Below are 20800 nucleotides of genomic sequence, written 5' to 3' on the forward strand. Positions count from 1 at the left end.
GCCTGCTCAAGGCGGCCAATGGCGAGGCACCAGAGAAAAGTACGGGAATAAAAGCGAGAGATGAAAAGAAACAATATAGAGATAAGGGAAGAGAGGAAAATGGGGCTGCTATTAGGGAAATGAGCTCTTAAGAAGTGCAGCTGTGAAGCGCTCCCTGGAGGGCGGCTATCAGGAGTCCTGTTAGCCAGCGGGGCAGAAGGGACTGACACCGAGCCAGCGCTGTTAGCCCAATTAGCTTCAGATCTGTTCTCTGCCTTCTGCTCTTGGCTGGGCTGGACAGCTGCGCTGGGTTTGGATTTAAATATGTAGAGAAATGAGTGGCTCAAACTGCTCCTCATTTAATTGCCTTGAAGTAAAAAGCTCTGCCGAATCATGCCAACTCATCCTGACCGTATGAAAAAAGTACAGAGTAATTAAGGAGGATTGCGACCTGGTCTGCTTGAGAATGGTTTCCATCTTAGAGGCCCCGTTTATACCTGCTATTAAGATGTCTGAGTGATCAAAAAATAAAAAAATAAAAGCACGACTGCATCTGAAATGAAAACACTGATGCACTCTGAAGCATCCCAGGTAGCAGTGAAGGAACGCCTACTTATCTGTCAATCATTAACTTCATTTAAACAAGGGATTTAAACATTGCCAAATATGTTCAGCTTTGAAAGAAATTAGTAATTAGAAAGAAATTAATAATTGAGAAATGAATAACAGGTTAGGGTTTATTTAGGACTGTGTGTGTGAGAGAATAAAACTGAATTTTAATCTTTTAAACTTTTTAGTGTTACAAGGTTATTATAGTTCACTAAATCAATAAAAATAAATAATCACTTAAAATAAAATAAACAATAACTGAATTAAAATGAAATACAGTACATAAAAATCTTATTTTGTTTCAGCTATTTGCCAATGTAGTTTAAATTGATATATACTAAAATAACTAAAACTGTAATAAAAATGAATAAAAACGATATAGATTAAAAAAAATTCAAAGTGAGTGACAAAACAACAAAATTGAAGCAAAATACTGAAACTTAAATTAAAACGGTATTCTTCTCTACAAACCGTAGAAACAAAAATAATTCAAAATATTATTAAAAACTATATAACACTGGCTTGTTATCAACATAAGGTACCACAGACGGAATAAGTGCTGTAAAATATTAATAATGTAATAAATTAACATGAATATGAATATAAAAAGTAACATTCAGTTAGATTTAAAATCATTTTCTGTTCTTATAATTAAATATGAAGTCTGTAGTTTTCTTCTGAGTACTGCACAGTTCCAAAGTCCACACTTTTCCTCCCAAGACAATGAACTGGCACAGAATCTGATAGATGATTTGATAATGACATCAGAAATTATTAAACTGCATCAGAATTGCTGAAGATGCAGATGAGAGGAGTTGTCTTGCCTTTTTTCTGCTTTCTGTAGTGTTGCGAGAAGTGTTCTGTAGTGATGTATGCTGCAAGTGTGTTTCAAGTGATTTCCCTCAAATCAGCACAAAGCTGCCTCCTTAGTGAAACATTCATACAAGCATCAAATGGAGAAAAAGATGAGCAGAAAGAGGGTAACAAAGAAACGCAAGAGGGAACTTCTGCAAGCATGCAAAAAAAAGAAAAAAAAGAAGAGAAAACGGATGCAGTGTAGCCTTACAAAAGACTCACACGCCATTATAAAGACAATGCACAATAGCAATAAAAAAGTTATTAAAGCATGAGATGATGGAAACGCCTGTGATGTATCAAAAGTTTTCCTTCCTTGAACTATGTTCCATGTCAGGACAGTTAATGATGCCTAAAATACAGGACAGCATTCAACAAGCCAAATCTCAAGACAAGACAAGCCCCACTGGCGTGGCCCACTCATCGCTGCCCCTCTCTGGCATCTGGGACAAAAGGCAGCCATAAAGCAAAAGCAAGATTCTTTAGGGATGAGTAGATGGAAACAGACCCCCAAAGCTGGAGAGGTGAATTTATCCCTTTCACCTTGAGGTTTCAGGCAGCAGATTTAGGATGCTGTGTAGTGGGATGGGGGTCTGACATCAGGGAATAAATAAATAAGCAACGGCGGAGTGCAGGACTGTCTTAGATGACTCGGAAAGCCCTCGCGGTCAATGTATGGAATGCATGAGTGTAAATCTCACACACCCCAATTATTCCAACACACGTGTATATCATTATACTACACTCACCTGAGCTGGACGAACAATGACACAGTTCTAGTATATGAACGGTGCTAAGAGCAGAGAGAATAATGAGCAGATTAAATTGATGCTTATACTGTAGGCGTCTGCCTACACAGTTAAAAAGATCTTTATTGGCATCTATGGTTCCATGAACAAACTTTAACATCCATGGAATCTCTCCATAGGTTATTAATAGGAGAAAAAAGGTTCTTCAGAATATTAAAATACTCCACACACTATGACAAAAGTAGTTATTTTAAGAACTGTTCGCTATTTTTAAGAGTGTAACGAAAATGAAATGAATGATTATGAGGATGTACACTGATAATACAGTATGTTCACAATGACATGATGAACATGTTTTAAAGCATAAATTGGATCAGTTTTGAGTTTACTAACCACTGCTAACAAGTATGTTAGACCTCATGTAAATTCTAAGGATGTACAGCGTACCACTGGGGACTTTCTGCATACCAAGATGATATAAAATAAATAAATGTCTCAAAGGGAATCTACAATACATGGAAACCCTATCCATTAGCATTGTCATTTATCTCAATGACCATGTAACTAATCAAAATAAAACAATATAAAATAAAATAAATATTAAATATAAATAAAACGCAATTAAAAATAGTGTGATAAATGGCTCAAGGGAATCCTATAATACCTGGAAATCACAAACCGTTAGCATTGTCAGCCATGTAACTTATAACTGAGGTGTTGCAGGAAAATTCTGTCATGACATTATGAGGTGCGATGTACATCATGTGATTTGTATTTCACTACAATATAACGAAATGCTGTGAAATACCATCAAAGCCTGAATGGTACTTTTGTGAGTCAATGCAGTAATGGTATCTTCCAGCAGACTAACTGGACCCGGGTAGCCAGCCAAACCTTGACCCTTTGGGATGGGTCCCGTGCGGGAACATACTGTACCACAGTTTAACAATCACAGGGCTACAAACCTAGCATGAAAAACAAAACAAAATTGCTACTGTTGACCGCCACCACAGTTCATTCCTCCTCTCAGTATCGAGTACTCAAGGCTTTCGTAACTCACAAGGAATTGCTTCCAAAATAACAACAGTATTGATGTCAACACCGCACAATGAAACGGCGGGAGACTCGCTTGGCGGCTATCCTTTTACACAGGTACAACAGGCGTCTTTCAGCTGAGCAACATCTGTCTCCGTCTCGCACAGTTAAGAAACTCGAGAAGCCCGGCAAACGCAAGAGAGGATTAATTCATTTTCCATTTTGATACATTACCCTCTCGATTAGGGCTACGAGTCCCGAATCGAGATGGAGATTCATTCGCCGCTGCACTTCGATTAATGTGAGGTCACAGCGGGCTCCCAGTTTTCCATTAAAAACAACCTAATATTGACGCTGCTGTGGAGGGAAAATGATCCTTCGGTTGCAAATCAGAGGAAACCTATAAAAGCCGCCACTGGGGTCTGTTAACATGAGCTTGCTGAGAGATTTATTTAGCTGTATTCAGATCAAGTACAATAATCGTAAATGAGGGACAGAATAACACGCACATCAGCCGTGCTGTGGACAATGAACCCGTTGCTAACCAAGCGAAATGGAAACAGAGAAAGAGGGGAGAAAAAAAAAAACTCGCTCATTTGTAAAATCAATTTTCCCTTTCGTAAATCAGACATTTCGGAGAAATCCAGAGGGCTCTTGTCTCTCGCTTCACATGATAAAACGGCTGATATGTATTCCATTCTCTTTCCTGTGCACAGCTTAAGGCAAGCACAGGGGACCAGGGAGTGCTGCGGATTCAGCTCAGTTTTAAAATCCCGCCGTGATTTCAGGCCGTGAGTCAAAGCGCGTCTCAATTCACAGGCCTGTCGATCTGCAGAAGCACACGTACTGGGTGGTGACGGCTCGACTTGAGAACAGCCCTGGGTCCGTTCACGTGCCGGTTCTCAGCTGCATGCGTGGCAACAAAGACCTAGAGATCTTTAAAGAGGAAACGAGTCTGTTAGGCAGAATAAATCTGTATTGTTTTCTAATTAGCAGTGCTTGCTAAGCCAAAGGGATTTGAACAAACCTCTAACTCCAAGCATTAAATTTCGGCCTGTAACTCTCCCAGCACTGTTCACACAATAAACATTAATAATGCACAAAATTTTGCAGCTTGTTATAAAAGGAAAAGTATATTTTAGCTTTAAGCAATCAGATTAATGATTTTCAGTAAAGCTGGCAGAAACAAAAATCCCATAAACTTTGAAGGAGGAACTTGAGCCATATTTTGAGACTAAAATACCACAGGAATTGGGCCTGTAAGCAACTATCTAGAACTCCAAAAAAACCCTATCAATACAGAACCCCTAGAAACCACATAGCAACACTCTGGAAATACCCAAAATCCCTAGCAACCACCCAAAACCCCAATCAATACAGAGTAACCCCTTGGCAAGCACTGAAACCCCTAGAAACTGCATAGCAACACTCTAACAACCCCACAAAAAACAGAGCAACCAACTAGAAAAACCCTAAGAATCACCCAACACCCCCATCAATACATAGCAACACCCTGGCAAGTACTAAAACCTCTAGAAACCACCTAGCGACACCATAGCAACCACCCAAAACACCTAGTAATACAAATAAAGCAATATGTTCTAGACAGCAAATCTTAACTGGTTGATTGTTTATTCCACCACCATATGTAAACTACAATATTACCCAGCTCTAACCTGCTAAATGTGGACTTCTTCTGTATTGTTCTGTCAAGCTGCTTTGAAACTTTGTGTATTGTGAAAAGCATTATACAAATAAAACTGACTTTAAAGTAAAACTCTTGACAACCCACCAAAAACCAGTTTCTGAAATTCTCAAGAGAATCAGCAAACAATACAGTATTCAAAACAGGAGTTTCACAGTAATTACGATTCAGTCAAATATCTTAAAGCACATGAGTTTTGATCTGTTAAAGCAGTTATAGTATGGTTATTTGAACTCCAGCGGGTTCATGAGGGGGGAAAAAAAGAAACAGGTTGACTGGGAATGTTGAACGTCTTCTGCTGTTCCATCCACGATTCTTATCCAATATATACAGTGAAAGAAAGACACAGAGAACCTATAATGTATGAACTCGGGTGCCAAACAACCACTCACTCCACAGTTCATTCATCTGCTGTACGGCAGAATGACAGGATGTGTATAAAACGGTGGATAAAGCCATAGCCTCAGCAGCTAATACATTAATGCAAAGAAACTGCTCTGACCACAGTCCTGAACAAAAATGAGCGTTACTACGATTGCAAACGTGTGAGAGAAACGTGTGGTTCAGACATAAATTCACAGGGTGCGCACGGAGGTCCGTTGGCCGCAGTCCACTCCTCCGTGTTGTGTTTGGCCTGAGGTGGCAGCGCTCACTCCATTTCCCTCTCTGCCCAGAAGTTGGCAGATTTCCTCAGTTTCATCCCTCTTTCATCTTATCAAGCACCTGCCTTCAACATGAGGCCGTATTGCTCAACAACACCCCTCCCTTCATTCCCTCACTCTTCCTGGCATCTCTTCGCTCCCGTTTCCGACTGTTTAATTATGCTGTCCCAACCTGTCACCTTGAGCAACATCCCCCCCTGGGCAGCAGCCTGTGGACCACCGCGCCAAAGCAAACTGCCTCAGGAGCAGGTGTGTGTGGACAGGAGACGCGAGCCAGAAAAACAGAGCTCACAGTATGTAGGGTGTGTGTGTATATCAGTGGTCAAGTGTTATTCATCTATAAATAAAGACAGTAAATGAGCTCTTGGACATTGACACAGCTTGCCTTGATAACATGCCACCTATAACAAGTTTGACTATCCCCTAACAACATATTTGGGAAAAAACAAACCAAAAACAAAATTCTGTCAAGGTGCTGGAGCTGTGAACCTCATGTCTGAGCGCCGTTTTCCTAACGAACAGCAGGGGAAGCACAGCACATGTCCAAAATTATAACAGAGCACGCTCCAGGTTAAAAATAGATTTGACTCATCACTTCAGGCTGCTGGGATGGTATCCTGCCACAGAAAAAAAGGAGATGAAAGCTTTTTAAATTTGGACATGGCAATTTCATGTTCTGAAAGAAAATAAATAAATAAATAAATATAAATATAAATATATAAATATATATATATATATATAAATATATATAAATATAAATATAAATATATATATATATATAAATATAAATATAAATATATAAATATATATATATAAATATATATATATATATATATATATATATATATATATATATATATATATATATATATATAGACAGATAGACAGACAGTTAGAATGAGAGAACAGTAGAACAACAGAACAATAGACAGAACGACAGACAGACAGACAGAAAGACAGACACAGAACGACAGACAGATAGACAGACAGAAAGACAGAACGACAGACAGAACGACAGACAGAACGACAGACAGAACGACAGACAGACAGTTAGAACGAGAGAACAGTAGAACAACAGACAGACAGAACGACAGACAGAACGACAGACAGAACGACCGACAGACAGACAGACAGACAGACAGACAGACAGACAGACAGACAGACAGACAGATAGACAGATAGACAGATAGACAGACAGATAGATAGATAGATAGATAGACAGATAGACAGATAGACAGATAGACAGATAGATAGACAGACAGACAGACAGATAGACAGATAGACAGATAGACAGATAGACAGACAGACAGAACAATAGACAGACAGATAGATGGATAGACAGATAGATAGATATTGTTATTAGAATGTTAAGCTTAAATGCCCTTAAACTTTTGGAGATAATAGACATGAAAAATAGGAACACATATTTGAAATAAGGTCATAGTATATAGCTGGCAGACACTAGCTTACATACAGTACTTTCATTTTACGATGGGGGTGATTTTAGGTGACAGTGATTTAGGATGGAATAGAGGATATCTGTGGATGGGTTCAGCTAGTGCCCATTCTAAGAATATGGCTGAGCCGGTCAATATGATTTATTTGCAGACAGGAGCTGCCAGCATGAGTTCCTCGCTTTCAACTCAGCACTGATAAGACGTATGGATACATGCATCCCTGAGTCCCGACCTTGAGCATTCCCAAGCCGTCTGAGAGGAGCAGAAGCGGAGGAGTATGCGAGCGTTTGCATTTGAAAAATACATTTTTCAGCCCTCCCTTTCAGTGATAGTAGAGGCTATGCTGTAGCGTCACTTTCTCCATTTAACCTCTGTTTTTTTTTCCTTCAAAGTTGTCATTGTGAGTTTTCCAGTTCACCCTTTCAATTTAGGAGTATGATTTATGGGGCAGCGCTAGGATCTCGACAGGGTTAGGATGGAAAAGCCAAACACTTAGATGAGTTAAAGTCCTTGAATGCTCCGAAGTTCACATAAACCATAGCTAATCCATTACAGATTATCCTTCGAAAATATGTATGTGTAAAAGAAGTCTCCATGTTTTTCTGAATAACTGGAATAAATAAACAACACAGCTGGAGTGACAGAGGTGTAAATTCACACCTCCAAAACTGTCCTCAGATGTGGCGTAATGCTGAGATCATCCTAAGAATCCCTACGGAGGTGGAGAATCAGCGATGGCTGTTAGCGCGAGGATGTTGGTGATTTAAGTGCAGCCTTGGTTCTCAGTCAGACAGCAGGAGTTCCCTGTAGAGAACAACTTGATTTATCCCTGCCAAACCAAATGCTGACTTAAGGCACAAGAGTCTCCTGAGCAGCCGTCTACTACAGTGTAGAGTACACAGAGTATCTACTGTATGAATCAACCTTAAACTCACCCTGAATCTTACTTGGAATAAACTTATATGAATTCTAAAAATATATATATTTCTGACTTGTTTAAACATGCTCATTTCGTTCTGATATTATGATATGTAACTGATATACATGACTGATATGACTTTCTTCTGTTGGGCATAAAAAGAGAATTTTAGCAGAATGTCCCAGAAGCTCTTTTCAAAACAACTAAAACAAATGGGAACAGACTTTGACAAGATCCAAAAAGCACTATAAATGTGCAATATAAGTAGTCTGTACAACTTGCATGACTATATTCCAAGTCCTTTAAATCCATAAAATAGCTTTGCATAAAGATTACACAGAATTTAAAAGGTTATTCACTGAAAATTCTCAATATTCACTGAAATTTAATTTGCATTTCCAAATATTGAAGCTGGTGCATTGCATCCGACTACGGCTAATTAAGAGATGCAACACCAAATGGTGTTTGCTATCACCCTGAGATGAATGAACATGATCAAGGAAACTTTAATAATTTTAATTTCTGTATAGACTCAGAAAAAAAATTGCAAAAATTGTACTTTTAGGGGTACAACAGGGTACCCTCATAGTACCCTCAAAAGGACTTCTTTGAACCTTATGTACTCCTAGAACGTTCATAGTAGTACCTTTAGGATATATATTATAAGTACTAAGGTACTTATACTCAATTTTTAGAGGTAGATAACCTACAAAGTTGTCCTTTTAAGTGTACTGACCCATTGTCAAACTGCTGTAACCCCAATCCTGCTCCGGGAAGGAAACTTTCCTGGAGATCTTAGCTCCAACACTCCTGCCTGAACGTTTCTATTGATCCTGAAGACCTCGATTAGATGGTTCAGGTTTGTTTAATTGGGGCTAGAGCTAAACTTTGCTGAAAGGTGTCCCTATAGGAGCAGGATTGGACACCCTTGCCCTAACGGTACAGTTTTGCAATTTATTTCTGACAGTGATGGTGCTTTCAAAGTCTGTGGAGCTTTTAAAGTCTGAAGAAGCTTTATCAAAGAAACAAACAATAAATTAAAAGTTGCACAGTTTATGTGCACAGCTTATGGTGCTTTTGTGTCTTTTTGAAAGTTAAAAACCTCCCTAAGTCCCTGTTTATTGTGATTGCATGGAAAATAGCAGCCAGCACAATTCCGCACATTTTTTTTTTCCACAGAAGAAAGAAAATCATACAGGTTTCGAATAACATCGGGGTGATTAAACGACAGAATTCTCTCAGCCTTTAAAGGTTAGCTGTGGTTGCTACCAAGGCAAGTCTTGCTATAGATAAAGTTTGCAATGGTGTTGAGGTTGCAATTTCCATTCCTGTAGGACAAGAGAACTGTCCTATCACTGCTGCTTTAACATCGAAATATTAATGTGATGTAATGATTATGAATCCAGCAGAAGACCCCAGAGCGCCGAGCAACGTCTGATGTGATCTGTCTCGCCATACAGCAGTACCACCGGCGCGCTGTTATCTTTAAGCAGCCTTGACATTTACAGAGACGTTACGTGCGTCTTTGCGCTTTCCCGACATTTCGCTGGATTATGGCTCTCGGGTACATGAGCGACGGGGTCGAGACGGGGAGGGCCGAGGCCATTATACGCTGTTTAAAGTCTAATCGCTGCAGGGCCCGCTTGGCCTCTCACACACGTCCAGCCTCATTGGCTCCATGCTGTAATAATCCGTGTTCACATGCTCGCTAAGATCTCCGGGCCAGGGCTTCATGGCCCCTGACTGCTCCAGGCTTCTTAGAAGAGATCATGTCAGATTCTCTCTCTCTCTTGCCACCCAGATACCGTAGACAAATCCGCCCCAGCGCCCCTAAGAACGTTACATCAAGGCTGCCAAGATCGGCTTGCCTGGGAGAGTTAAGTCCACTGTGTTATTACACCCATTATGGCAACTAAATCATACCACCCACTGAACTTGGCATTTTGTTTTTTAACAAAAGCATCGTTCACTACAAGATGGTAGCATTCACAGATTACAAATCTACAAAGGCAAAGAACATTTGGACATAGCGATTGCCATCTTAAAACAATAAAAACAAGGCAGTGGGAAAAATAAAATCTTTCAAACTTCCTCGAAATCTTCTTTTGATGATGCTAATGGGGGTTTTATACTGCATACCTATCAAGCACTATGAGGTGCCAACATTTTTTCCCATCTCTCATTTTTGCTTTGTTCTGTCTAAGTGAACCAAACAAAAATCCCTTTAAGCCACATAAAAAAAGCTGTGAATCAGTTGTGTGAACATGATAAAGCATTTTCAGGCTGAACTGTGGTTGGGTTTCATGCTGGACAATCCACAGGTTTCTTTTCTAAAGCATTCGTCCCTGTAATAAGCCGACCATTCTGTTCTGCTCCAAGAAACTAGGGTGCTAACAGGGGCAATTAGCAGCTTCACCCACCTTTCGAATAAAGACTTTGTGGGTAGCCGATAACCTCAGCATCACCCCGTGTCAATTTAAACACCTTTGAACACACTCCTCAAATACCTGCGCTTTTGCTCAAACATTATAATTGGACTCCCACTGGAGATGAAAAGCTCCAGCCGTGACATGAGTGGGGAGTTGTTGGGAATTTTTTTTAAAGTGATATTGATCTACTACAGCAAGGGCAACCGGCAAACCGCTGCAGGAATCCACAGACCGCACACAAAACTGTACACAAAACTGAAAAGCGCTTTCTTACTCTGGCAAACTGTCTAATCTGATTGGCTGACTTGAAGCAACTTCCGGGATTAAGGGTATAAGTAAGTTCATACAAACCACTGGATTTTCGACAGTTTTCTAGGCTAGTGGCATCAATTTTTCAAAAGAGTTTCACCTAGGACACTTTTTTTGAATCGTGTATTATGCTTTGTTGTCTCCTATGCCATTATTTAAATGAATACTTTTCACCAGTCTATGCAGGGTCAGAAAGCTCTCGGATTTCATCAAAAATATCTTAATTTGTGTTCCGAAGATGAAGGAAGATCTTACGTGTTTGGAACGACACGAGGGTGAGTAATTAATGACTTTTCATTTTTGGGTGAACTAATACTAAGTAAATCCCACTTTCAAATCCAACTTCCTGTGTGTTGTGGCCAATTCAGCTTAAAATCACTCCAAACGGAGCCAACTAGCTTGCCACTTCACATGTGATTTAGATGGTCTCTAAATGGGTAGGGCCTAACCGTGTGGACCAGACCTTTGCAAAACTAAGCAAGAGCTTGAGTTTCACAGTAAGAACTAAGCTAAGAACCACGCAGGTGGTGACAGCTCTTTTCAAGTCCTAAAACACGAACAAGTGGCTTAATGCCTTTAAGAGAATATCTGAGAAGGGGTTCTTCATCAAGATCAACCCCTCCATCATCATCCACCTCCCAAGCGGCCGCTCCAAAATGTCCAGCACTCCCAAACAACTGCAGAAAGAAAGCTAAACATTTGTTCAAAGGGAGACGACTGATGTCTGCCTTGCGGTCGCACTTTACCGAGCAGAGAACGTGAGCTGGTGGAAGTAAGAGTGAACGAAAGAAGGAAACCACATCAAATGGTGGAACGCTGGGATATCACCACATCTCATATCCAGCGGTACGGGGGCATTTAAACTGTGCTAAATGGAGAGGAAACATGAGGATGGGATGGTGTGCTGGAGATCTCATTACCGCCTCAACCCATCGCTCTAAATCCTCAGCTCATTCCACAAAACAAGACCGAATGTAAGTACCACACTGCGTACAGCACAGTTATGTTCATAAACCTTGGCGCCAACACAGCTTGAATCCACCTCTATGCATTATCAAAGAACCCCATTGACAGTCCATTTGGATTTTAATTGAGCGATGACCTCATAATGGTCTTTTCTCACTGCTGGTTACATTCAGTGAGTTTTATCTGAATAATGACCTCATTGTGGTATTCACTTGCCTTGACAATAGATTTTAACAACGAATGAGCTATTTGCTGTCTTCGCTGTAAATTAAAGCCCTCAGAGGTCACATTTCAAAAGGTTTATCCAAATAATGATGAATTCCCTAACTTGCATTTGTATATTTTCAAATATGTGCACTGTTATTCTAACCAAATCTCATTTGCACTTTCACATATTCAAATTTCCTTTTCAAATTTTGCACATTCAAATGTCATATTCTTGCATATAATAAGACTTGGAATATAGATCATTTTACGTTTTTCCATCAATTTTTGAGCCTGACAGCCCCTGTCCACTATATGCTTTCATTGCATGGAAAAGGAGCAGCATGAACATTCTGGTAAACATCTGCTTCTGTGTTTCACCAAAAAAAAAAAAACATGCAATGGGAGTAAATGAGGACAATTAGCATTTCGGAGAGAACTATTCCTTTAAATTCAACTTGGAAAAAAGGCAAGAACACAACATACACGAACACAACTAAGACTTCAGAACATTTTGAAAATGCCCTTTGCAAACCATAGGGAAACAGAGTTTAAAAAGAGTGGTAATTCTGCCTTTTTTTAGATGCCGAGGATGGAGAACCAGCCCAAAGGGTCGATGTCTCCACACTGCTGACTTTAAACTGTGCGGTCGGAAGTTCAGCCCGAGGAAATAAATAAATAAAATGTCTGTGACCTCTGCGTCTGCTATTTTGTGTTTTTCCTTCGAAATTTTAATGAGTGGTCCAGTTGGTTGTCTGCTGCCAGCCGGCAGGGCCCCTTCAACAGCGTGAGTCTACTTTCTCCGGCCCCGACCGCATTACGTTCATCGCCAAAACAGATCGAAGACCACCCTCTCCCTTCCATCCCTATCAGAGCCTTATTTTCACTCAAATACGAATTTTTTTTTGTAAATGTGTGGTTAGTGAGAGGCCGGTGGAGATACACAGCGCTCCCTGTCTCAGCTGAGCTGACCTTCTGCTTTCAACAGCCAAATCTGGATGCAATGGGGCCCTGCTCTCCTTCTCTTTCATATTAAGTGGCAAAATGATCTTTATGGGAATCAGTACGCAGCATTAACTCAAACACATTACACCTAGATAAAGACTCCCATCATCTCTCAGCTTTCTCTTTATCTTCTTTTAATGCTAGAATCAATCATAACTGAAGCATGCAGGCAGACCCGTGCCTCTGAGAATATGGCTGACAATCAAATCACCACACCAATCTGAAAAACACAGAGAGTCCTTGAAACTCCAATTCTGACTCATTTTTCCGCAACCACGACCGTTATTTTGAACTCACTTGATATTCAATCTAAAACAATAGTCCTGTGAGGTCAATATACAGAGGATGTTAAAAAGAGGCAGAAAAATAGAATCACAGATTGAGATGGAAAAATAACCTTTTAAAAAAAATCTTTCTAGAGCCTTTTTGTCTATTCAGTGTCATTCAATCAATTTTAAATATTTTTGGTAACACTTTGCAATAAGTTTCTTTAAATATCAATCTGCATTAAATATCGTGAACTAACAAAGAACAATACTTTTATAACATTTATTAACCTTAACGGCAATAGCTATATAAACTAATACATTTTATTTATTTCTAAATAAACAAATATATATATATATTTCACTTCATGTTTTCATTTTAATTTCTAAAACATTTCAACAACTTAAATGAACATTTATGTAATTAAGAAAGAACATGAATTAATAAACAAAATTGCATTATTAAATTTAATCAAAAATTGTTCATTGTTGTCAATGCGTGATCTAAATGTTAAATTTATTGTAAAGTGCTACCAATTTTTAAATTGATAATTGAAGCCCTAACCCCAAATAGAGATGAGTTGAGACAACTTTCTTTTAAATGATACTGTATATTTCTTCAAAAACTGCATATAAGAAAGTAGAAGAAATTCCAGCATGAACAGAAACTTGTAAGGCAGAAAGACAAGGTCTTTTCTCCAGGCCCCAAACCCATCTCAGCGGAGCCACATTAATTTGACAGCAAGAGGGCCTCCTTTCTACAACTCAGGGATCCTTCACTAAATCCTGATTCAAATATGGAATGGAGACCTTCGACCTCCTATGTTCCTCTAGTACTCTCTTATCTCTATCTAGAGTCAGGAAGTGCTCAAAACACTAAAGCACTACAGACACTGATAAGAAAAAGACTGTGAGAGAGAGTGAGAAAAGACGAGAGAGAGTTCAGAGAATGCTGTGGGAGAAAACAGAGTGAGCGAGGGGTTCTTGGATTCTTGGATTCTGCTGAAGTGATCTTTTGTAGAAATGAGTCTGTAAAAGCTCAGCGGAGGATGAGGAGAAGCCTGAAATAAAGAAGCACTCAAAAAACCATTCAGCCTCCCAAGAGCACACGGTCTCTCGAGGCCTCTGGCCTACCTACTGCATTAGGAAAAAATCATGCCTGCATGCGCGGACCATGAACCAGGGGTTTTCAGACTGGGATCAGAGGACCCCTAGGGGATCCACAGAAAAGTTAAGGTGTAAATTTTTTTTAAATATTAACAATAAGTAAATAAATTATGTATGTTATGAAAACCAATAGAAAATTATTTGAAATAAAATAATCATTAACTGAAATAAAATATAACAGCTTTATTTTAGCTAGTTCCCAAGGAAACATTTCTTATATTAATTTAGTTTAATTTGATGAACTAAAATAACTAAAACTGAACTACAATTTTTTTGCAAAAAAAAAAAAAAGTTTTAAAATAATTTATATAAACATAAAAAATACTAAACCGCTAAAATGCTAAAAGATCACATTACAATGACTAAAATCTTAACAAAACTTAAAATGAATTTTTTTTTTAAAAATAGTTATTTTAAAAAACATAGAAGAATAAAATAAAATAAAATAAAATAGCTCTAAACATAGTTACACCATAGACCTACACCACGATAATCCTTCTAACACTGATTTTGTGAAACTTAAATGATTAGATTTTAAAAGGATCATAATTCTACAGTACTTTTAAGATTCAAATATGTGAATGCCCTCTGTTATGATTGGCTAACCCCTTTGCAAGTAAAACGAGGAACAATGTCCACGCCAAGTTATAATAGCCTGTGCTTGTAATGATGGAATACATCTACATAACTCCTCTCAAAAGAGCAAGAATATCCTGTTTATCATAATATATCCATTTAAAACGAACGTGATGTTCGTAATTAAATGTTCTTCCTTAAGACGGCAGTGATTGCTATATCAGGTCAAGAGGGGTGAAGGACAAGCATAAAGGTCTTACTTCATTTCCAGCACCTCCTCCAGGTGCTTTCTGCGCTCTGCCCTCAGTGAGGTCAGGTGGGCCTCCTTCTCGGCCAGGGACTGCTGGGTAGACGACAGCTTGGCCTTCATGGACTCCAACTCTTGCTTCACCTTTTCCATGGCGGCCAACAGCTCCTCCATCTGTGCATGCAAACACACACAAATAAACATGTTTGTGCTGATGAACAACAAACAAGCATAAGGACAAAAACATAATCATGTCGGATAAGACAGAATGCAAACAAATACGTTGAGCGAACACACAGCAGGCAAACAGCGAAGCTCACAGGGACACAAATGGATTTGAAGCACATGAAAATGGATGGACAAACTGTTAGTGTCCAAAAAGAGATGAGGAAAAGAGATTCATATAATAGAAAAGCAGGTGAGACAGAATAAGAGAACGGGTGAAAACAAGACCAGTGTGTGAGTGCATTACACCAGATATATTAACTACATAGCTTTGTGATGAGGTTTGTCATACATCACATCCCCAGAGTTATTTCACTCCGTTTTGTTTTTGAAAAGGTGGATGTTCTCCGTTCCTGACTGTGATTTTTCTTTCCTCCTCTCCCTCCGTTTCCACACAATGTTTATAACTCGGAGTAACAGGAGCGAGTGAATGAGGAGGATAAATCAAACGGCGTGGCAGGTTTATGTATTCCATGGAAGGCAAGGTTTAGCAACTTGGCTCAAAGCGGTTCTCACAGCCTCCTCGACCGCTTGCGGTTCACCCCGGGTCTCTCTGAAATCTCTGTGCTCGCAGGAAACTGCGTAGGCCTCGGGCGGGCGATCTGTGCAGTCTCCTTTGTCTTTTCTCTGTGTTTATCCATCCTTCCCTGCTCTGCGTTTCATCAGCTTTTGTTCCATACGGACACTTCTACATAGATTCAAATCCAAAAATTGTTCACTAAAAATGCCTTTCAAGTTTCACAAAAGATGCAAAATGAAGTGGTTCACATGGCTTATGTGCTATAATCCAAGTCTTATGAAGTCATACAATAGATTTGTGCTGATAATCTTTCCCTCCAGCAGCCTGTGAAACATTTTGACCAAATAATTGAGTCAGTGAGTTTAACTCGAGAACCAGATTAGTTCGATTAGTCTTGAAAAAATCATTCAGATCAGTTTTGTGAACAGGAACAACTGATTCGTTGAAAAGGAATTGGTCGGCTAAGTCAGTAAGTTTAACTTCAGAACCACATTAGTCTGATTCATGAATGAGTTATGCAGACCAGTTTTGATGAAAAGGATCAAATGATTCACTGAAAAGAACTTAAAAGAGCGATTCTTTTACAAATTGGGCATCAGTACTTCTATCACGCTTGCGGTTCAGCCCAGGTCTTTCTGAAATCTCTAGTCCAATTAGTCATGAACAAATAATTTGGACCGGTTTTGTAAACAGGATTAACCGATTCATTGAAAAGATCATTTAGAAAAGTTAAGCCAGTGAGCTGAACACGAAAACCAGATCAGTGTGATTCATGAATGAATCATTCAGATCAGTTTTGCTAAAAGGATCAACCAAAAAAGTGATTAATTTGCAAATTGTGCAGTGAAGTCAGTGAGTTGAACTCGAGAACCAGATCTGTGTGATTCATGAATGAATCATTCAAATCAGTTTTGTGAACAGTATCAAACTGATAGAGTGATTCATTCACAAATCGGCCATCACTACTTCTTTCATGAACATGCAACAGAATATATTTTCTGTGAAAAATTAAATTAGATTCTAGTCATATCTTCTTCAAAGAACTAAGATTTTAGCATTCAGACTACATTTAAAGGGGTCCTATTATGCTCTTTTACAAAGTCTTGATTTAGTTTTGGGGGTGTACTAGAGCATGCTCTCATGCTTGGTGGTTCGAAAATCGCATTATTTTCACATAATTTACATTATTACAATACCTTTCTCCCCAGCCTGGCACAAACGGCTCAATTAGTTCCGGGTTTGATAAAGGCTCGCCTTCTGAAAAACGAAATGTGTTGTGATTGGTTAGCTGTCCCAGTGTCAAATAGTAGAGCATGGCGCTAGCAATGCCAAGATCATGGGTTCGATTCCCAGGGAAAGCAAGAGCTGATAAAATGTAAAAACTGTAACTTGAATGCAATGTAAGTCGCTTTGGATAAAAGCGTCTGCTAAATGCATAAATGTAAATGTGATTGGCGAACAGCTTAGACAATGTTTCAGCCCCGCCCCGCCCCTTGCCAAAACAGGAAGTTCGTCAATATTGCCATATCAATTTGAGCCGGATTCAGACCCCGAGAATATTGAACAAGAGTATCACGCAGAACCTTTGCACGCACATTGTTTTTTTTTTTTTTGGACTAAATCGCATTTTATATAGGATGTTAACAACAGCTTACAAATAACTGCATTTACTATGTACAGATAAGTGCAACGGTATTATGCATTATGTTTATTGTTCTTTAATTCTAACATTATAACATGAATTGCAGTGAGACTGTTATACAGTTGAATTTATTTATACCATAGTCCCACAGAGCTACACTATTTGTGGTGCATATATATGCAAATGAATTCTCTGCCAGCGGGAGGCGCTGTTGGAGTGGTAAAGAGTGAGGTTTCCCCGGTAACGCTGTACATAAAGCAGAGCTCTACTCACAAAAGCTGCTTTATCAGACATTACATGCAAGATGAAATGAAAATGACATCCAAATTTTTCTGAAGACAGTCGTTTCCTTCAGAAATACAGTGATATAAAAACACCCGCGCCGGGTTTCGATTTTTGAAACGTGCAGTGTTCAACCAAGTGTTCTCCCCAGCCGCCAACCAATCGAATTTTCCGTAGACGAGATTTATTTTAATGATATTCTAACAGACCACTTTGTGATGTCACAAATACAGGAAAACAACTTTGTAGTCCAAACAAGCCATTCGTTGTAGTTCTTGAAAAGGGATTTTTTTTTAAAAACGAAATATCTCCCTTTGAAGTGGACTTTGAGATTTGTAACTTTGTAGACCTTTTTTATGCCCAAACATACACACAAGCATAATAGGACCCCTTTAAGATACTGTTATGCTGGTTTTGCATTCAACATTAAAATCAAGTAAGTCATTCAGGTTTGGAATGACGAGAGGAAGAGTAAATAATGTTTTTTTTGTTTGTTTTTTTTATGGGTAAACTATTCCTTTACTACATTCATTCTTAAGACTTTTACAGACAGAGTTATATTGCATTGCCACCCAACACGGTCCAAAGTCATGATTATATGTTTTCTTATGTTCTGTGAGCACTGGAAATGTTTTCCAGGAGAATAGCTGGAGGCAATAAATACAAGCACCACAAAACAGGGATTTTGCTGTAAAAAAAAAAGAGATAATACCCGTTTAAAAAAAAACAAAAAAAAAACAACAGAATTGTATGTGTGTGAGCACATGCTCTCAACAGTGCTGCCCTCTGGTGGCCGGAGGTATTGTAGGATCTGGGAGAGCTTTCAATCCAGCTGTCATCATAAGTCATCTGCCTAATGTACTACACCCAAGCCAAGCCTAGTGAACAAGCTACCAAAACCCGCTCAGTCAAATTTACTGCCATCTGCTTTCCTGTCCCGCTCTCGTTTGTCATCTAAAACCACACCAAACTCGTACAGGATGATCCTGAACTGCAACGAACGGGTCTTGACTAAAACATGAGGATGATGGTGCCTCCCCTGGGCATGTGAAATCCACCGGCAAATTCCACCTGACAGGGTCAGGTAAGCGAGGGCTCACCGGAATGGCTTACGTTAAGATGTAATGCATGTCAAATTAAAAAATAAGGAAGAGGAAATCATTATTCACATTCAGACAGCCCAGGCAAGAGTTGCTTTTTACTCAAACGCAGAGCACAGGTCAAATCTTAGAAAAATAAAACTGGCGAGAGTCTGAGTGGACATAAAAAATGGTAATATTTTTCACAGATACAACGAAAAAACCTGCATGCCTACTTTTTCCTCTTGGGAGATAAAGTGAGATAGAATCGAGACTGCATGCCTCAGGCCCCCCAATATGAGCAGAGGGAAATATTTAAACGCTGGCAGCATCGGTTTCACTGCCTGTGGCAACCCTGCAGTGTGGGCGGAGCCACAGAGCTGTCTGTTAAAACCCATCAGCCAATGAGAGGAGAGGAGAGGGAGGTGAATGGAGCCGTGAGAACTTTGGTGCATTTTTATTCAACAGCACACAAAAATCTCAACGAAATCTCCCGCTGTTGTGCAAGCACACGTACACGCACACAGCGACGGCAGAGCGGTTAACTAATCAGTCCAGGATGTGTGAGAGCCGATATGGTGTCACCGTGCCTGGAGGGGAGATATGTGAACTGACTCCATTCTCAGCGACCAAACATCATCTGGAACGAATGGATTCGAATAAATTTACAGTGTGCTCGGTCAGTTTTACTGTAAAAGTATTTAGCAAGCGCCGCCTGGAGCCAAATTCTCAAAGCCGTTGAGTTAAGTCATTCATTAGGAGATAATTAACAGATTTTAAAGGTCTGACTAACAGCCTGGAAGACCGATGGAAAGTCAAATCTCTCTCACACACAAAAATGTGTACAGCCTACATAAGAAATCATGGAAATTGTGGTTCCTAGTACTCTAGAGTGTAGAATTGAGAACTGGTTCTGATTCAGAGCTTTTTTTTATTTTTATGTCTGATTCTGTGACTTTCTTCTTCCATCAATGCTGATGCAACACCATACGACTATACAGTGTTTTTTTAAATACAGTAGGTACGGAAAGTATTCAGACCCCCTTAAATTTTTCACTCTTTGTTATATTGCAGCCTTTTGCTAAAATCATTTAAGTTCATTTTTTTCCTCATTAATGTACACACAGCACCCCATATTGATAGAAAAACACAGAATTGTTGACATTTTTGCAGATTTATTAAAAAAGAAAAACTGAAATATCACATGGTCCTAAGTATTCAGACCCTTTGCTGTGACACTCATATATTTAACTCAGGTGCTGTCCATTTCTTCTGATCATCCTTGAGATGGTTCTACACCTTCATTTGAGTCCAGCTGTGTTTGATTATACTGATTGGACTTGATTAGGAAAGCCACACACCTGTCTATATAAGACCTTACAGCTCACAGTGCATGTCAGAACAAATGAGAATCATGAGGTCAAAGGAACTGCCTGAAGAGCTCAGAGACAGAATTGTGGCAAGGCACAGATCTGGCCAAGGTTACAAAAAAATTTCTGCTGCACTTAAGGTTCCTAAGAGCACAGTGGTCTCCATAATCCTTAAATGGAAGACGTTTGGGACGACCAGAACCCTTCCTAGGGCTGGCTGTCCGGCCAAACTGAGCTATCGGGGGAGAAGAGCCTTGGTGAAAGAGGTAAAGAAGAACCCAAAGATCACTGTGGCTGAGCTCCAGAGATGCAGTTGGGAGATGGGAGAAAGTTGTAGAAAGTCAACCATCACTGCAGCCCTCCACCAGTCGGGGCTTTATGGCAGAGTGGCCTGACGGAAGCCTCTCCTCAGTGCAAGACACATGAAAGCCCGCATGGAGTTTGCGAAAAAACACCTGAATAAGATTCTCTGGTCTGATGAGACCAAGATAGAACTTTTTGGCCTTCATTCTAAGCGGTATGTGTGGAGAAAACCAGGCACTG

At 39.5% G+C, this 20800-nt stretch overlaps 1 protein-coding gene across 9 annotated transcripts in view; it reads right to left on the minus strand.

Moving 5' to 3' along the window:
• The window catches only part of wnt5b (wingless-type MMTV integration site family, member 5b), a 312897-nt gene that overhangs the window by 171987 nt on the left and 120110 nt on the right, over positions 1-20800 (minus strand). For all 9 annotated transcript variants that reach the window (XM_058772671.1, XM_058772670.1, XM_058772675.1 and 6 more), the window contains one exon: positions 15153-15313. In XM_058772671.1, coding sequence (XP_058628654.1) covers positions 15153-15313 — 161 coding nt within the window. The remainder of the gene's footprint in view (positions 1-15152; positions 15314-20800) is intronic.

Source organism: Onychostoma macrolepis, chromosome 04 (genome assembly GCF_012432095.1).
Source record: "Onychostoma macrolepis isolate SWU-2019 chromosome 04, ASM1243209v1, whole genome shotgun sequence".
Taxonomy (NCBI): Eukaryota; Metazoa; Chordata; class Actinopteri; order Cypriniformes; family Cyprinidae; genus Onychostoma; species Onychostoma macrolepis.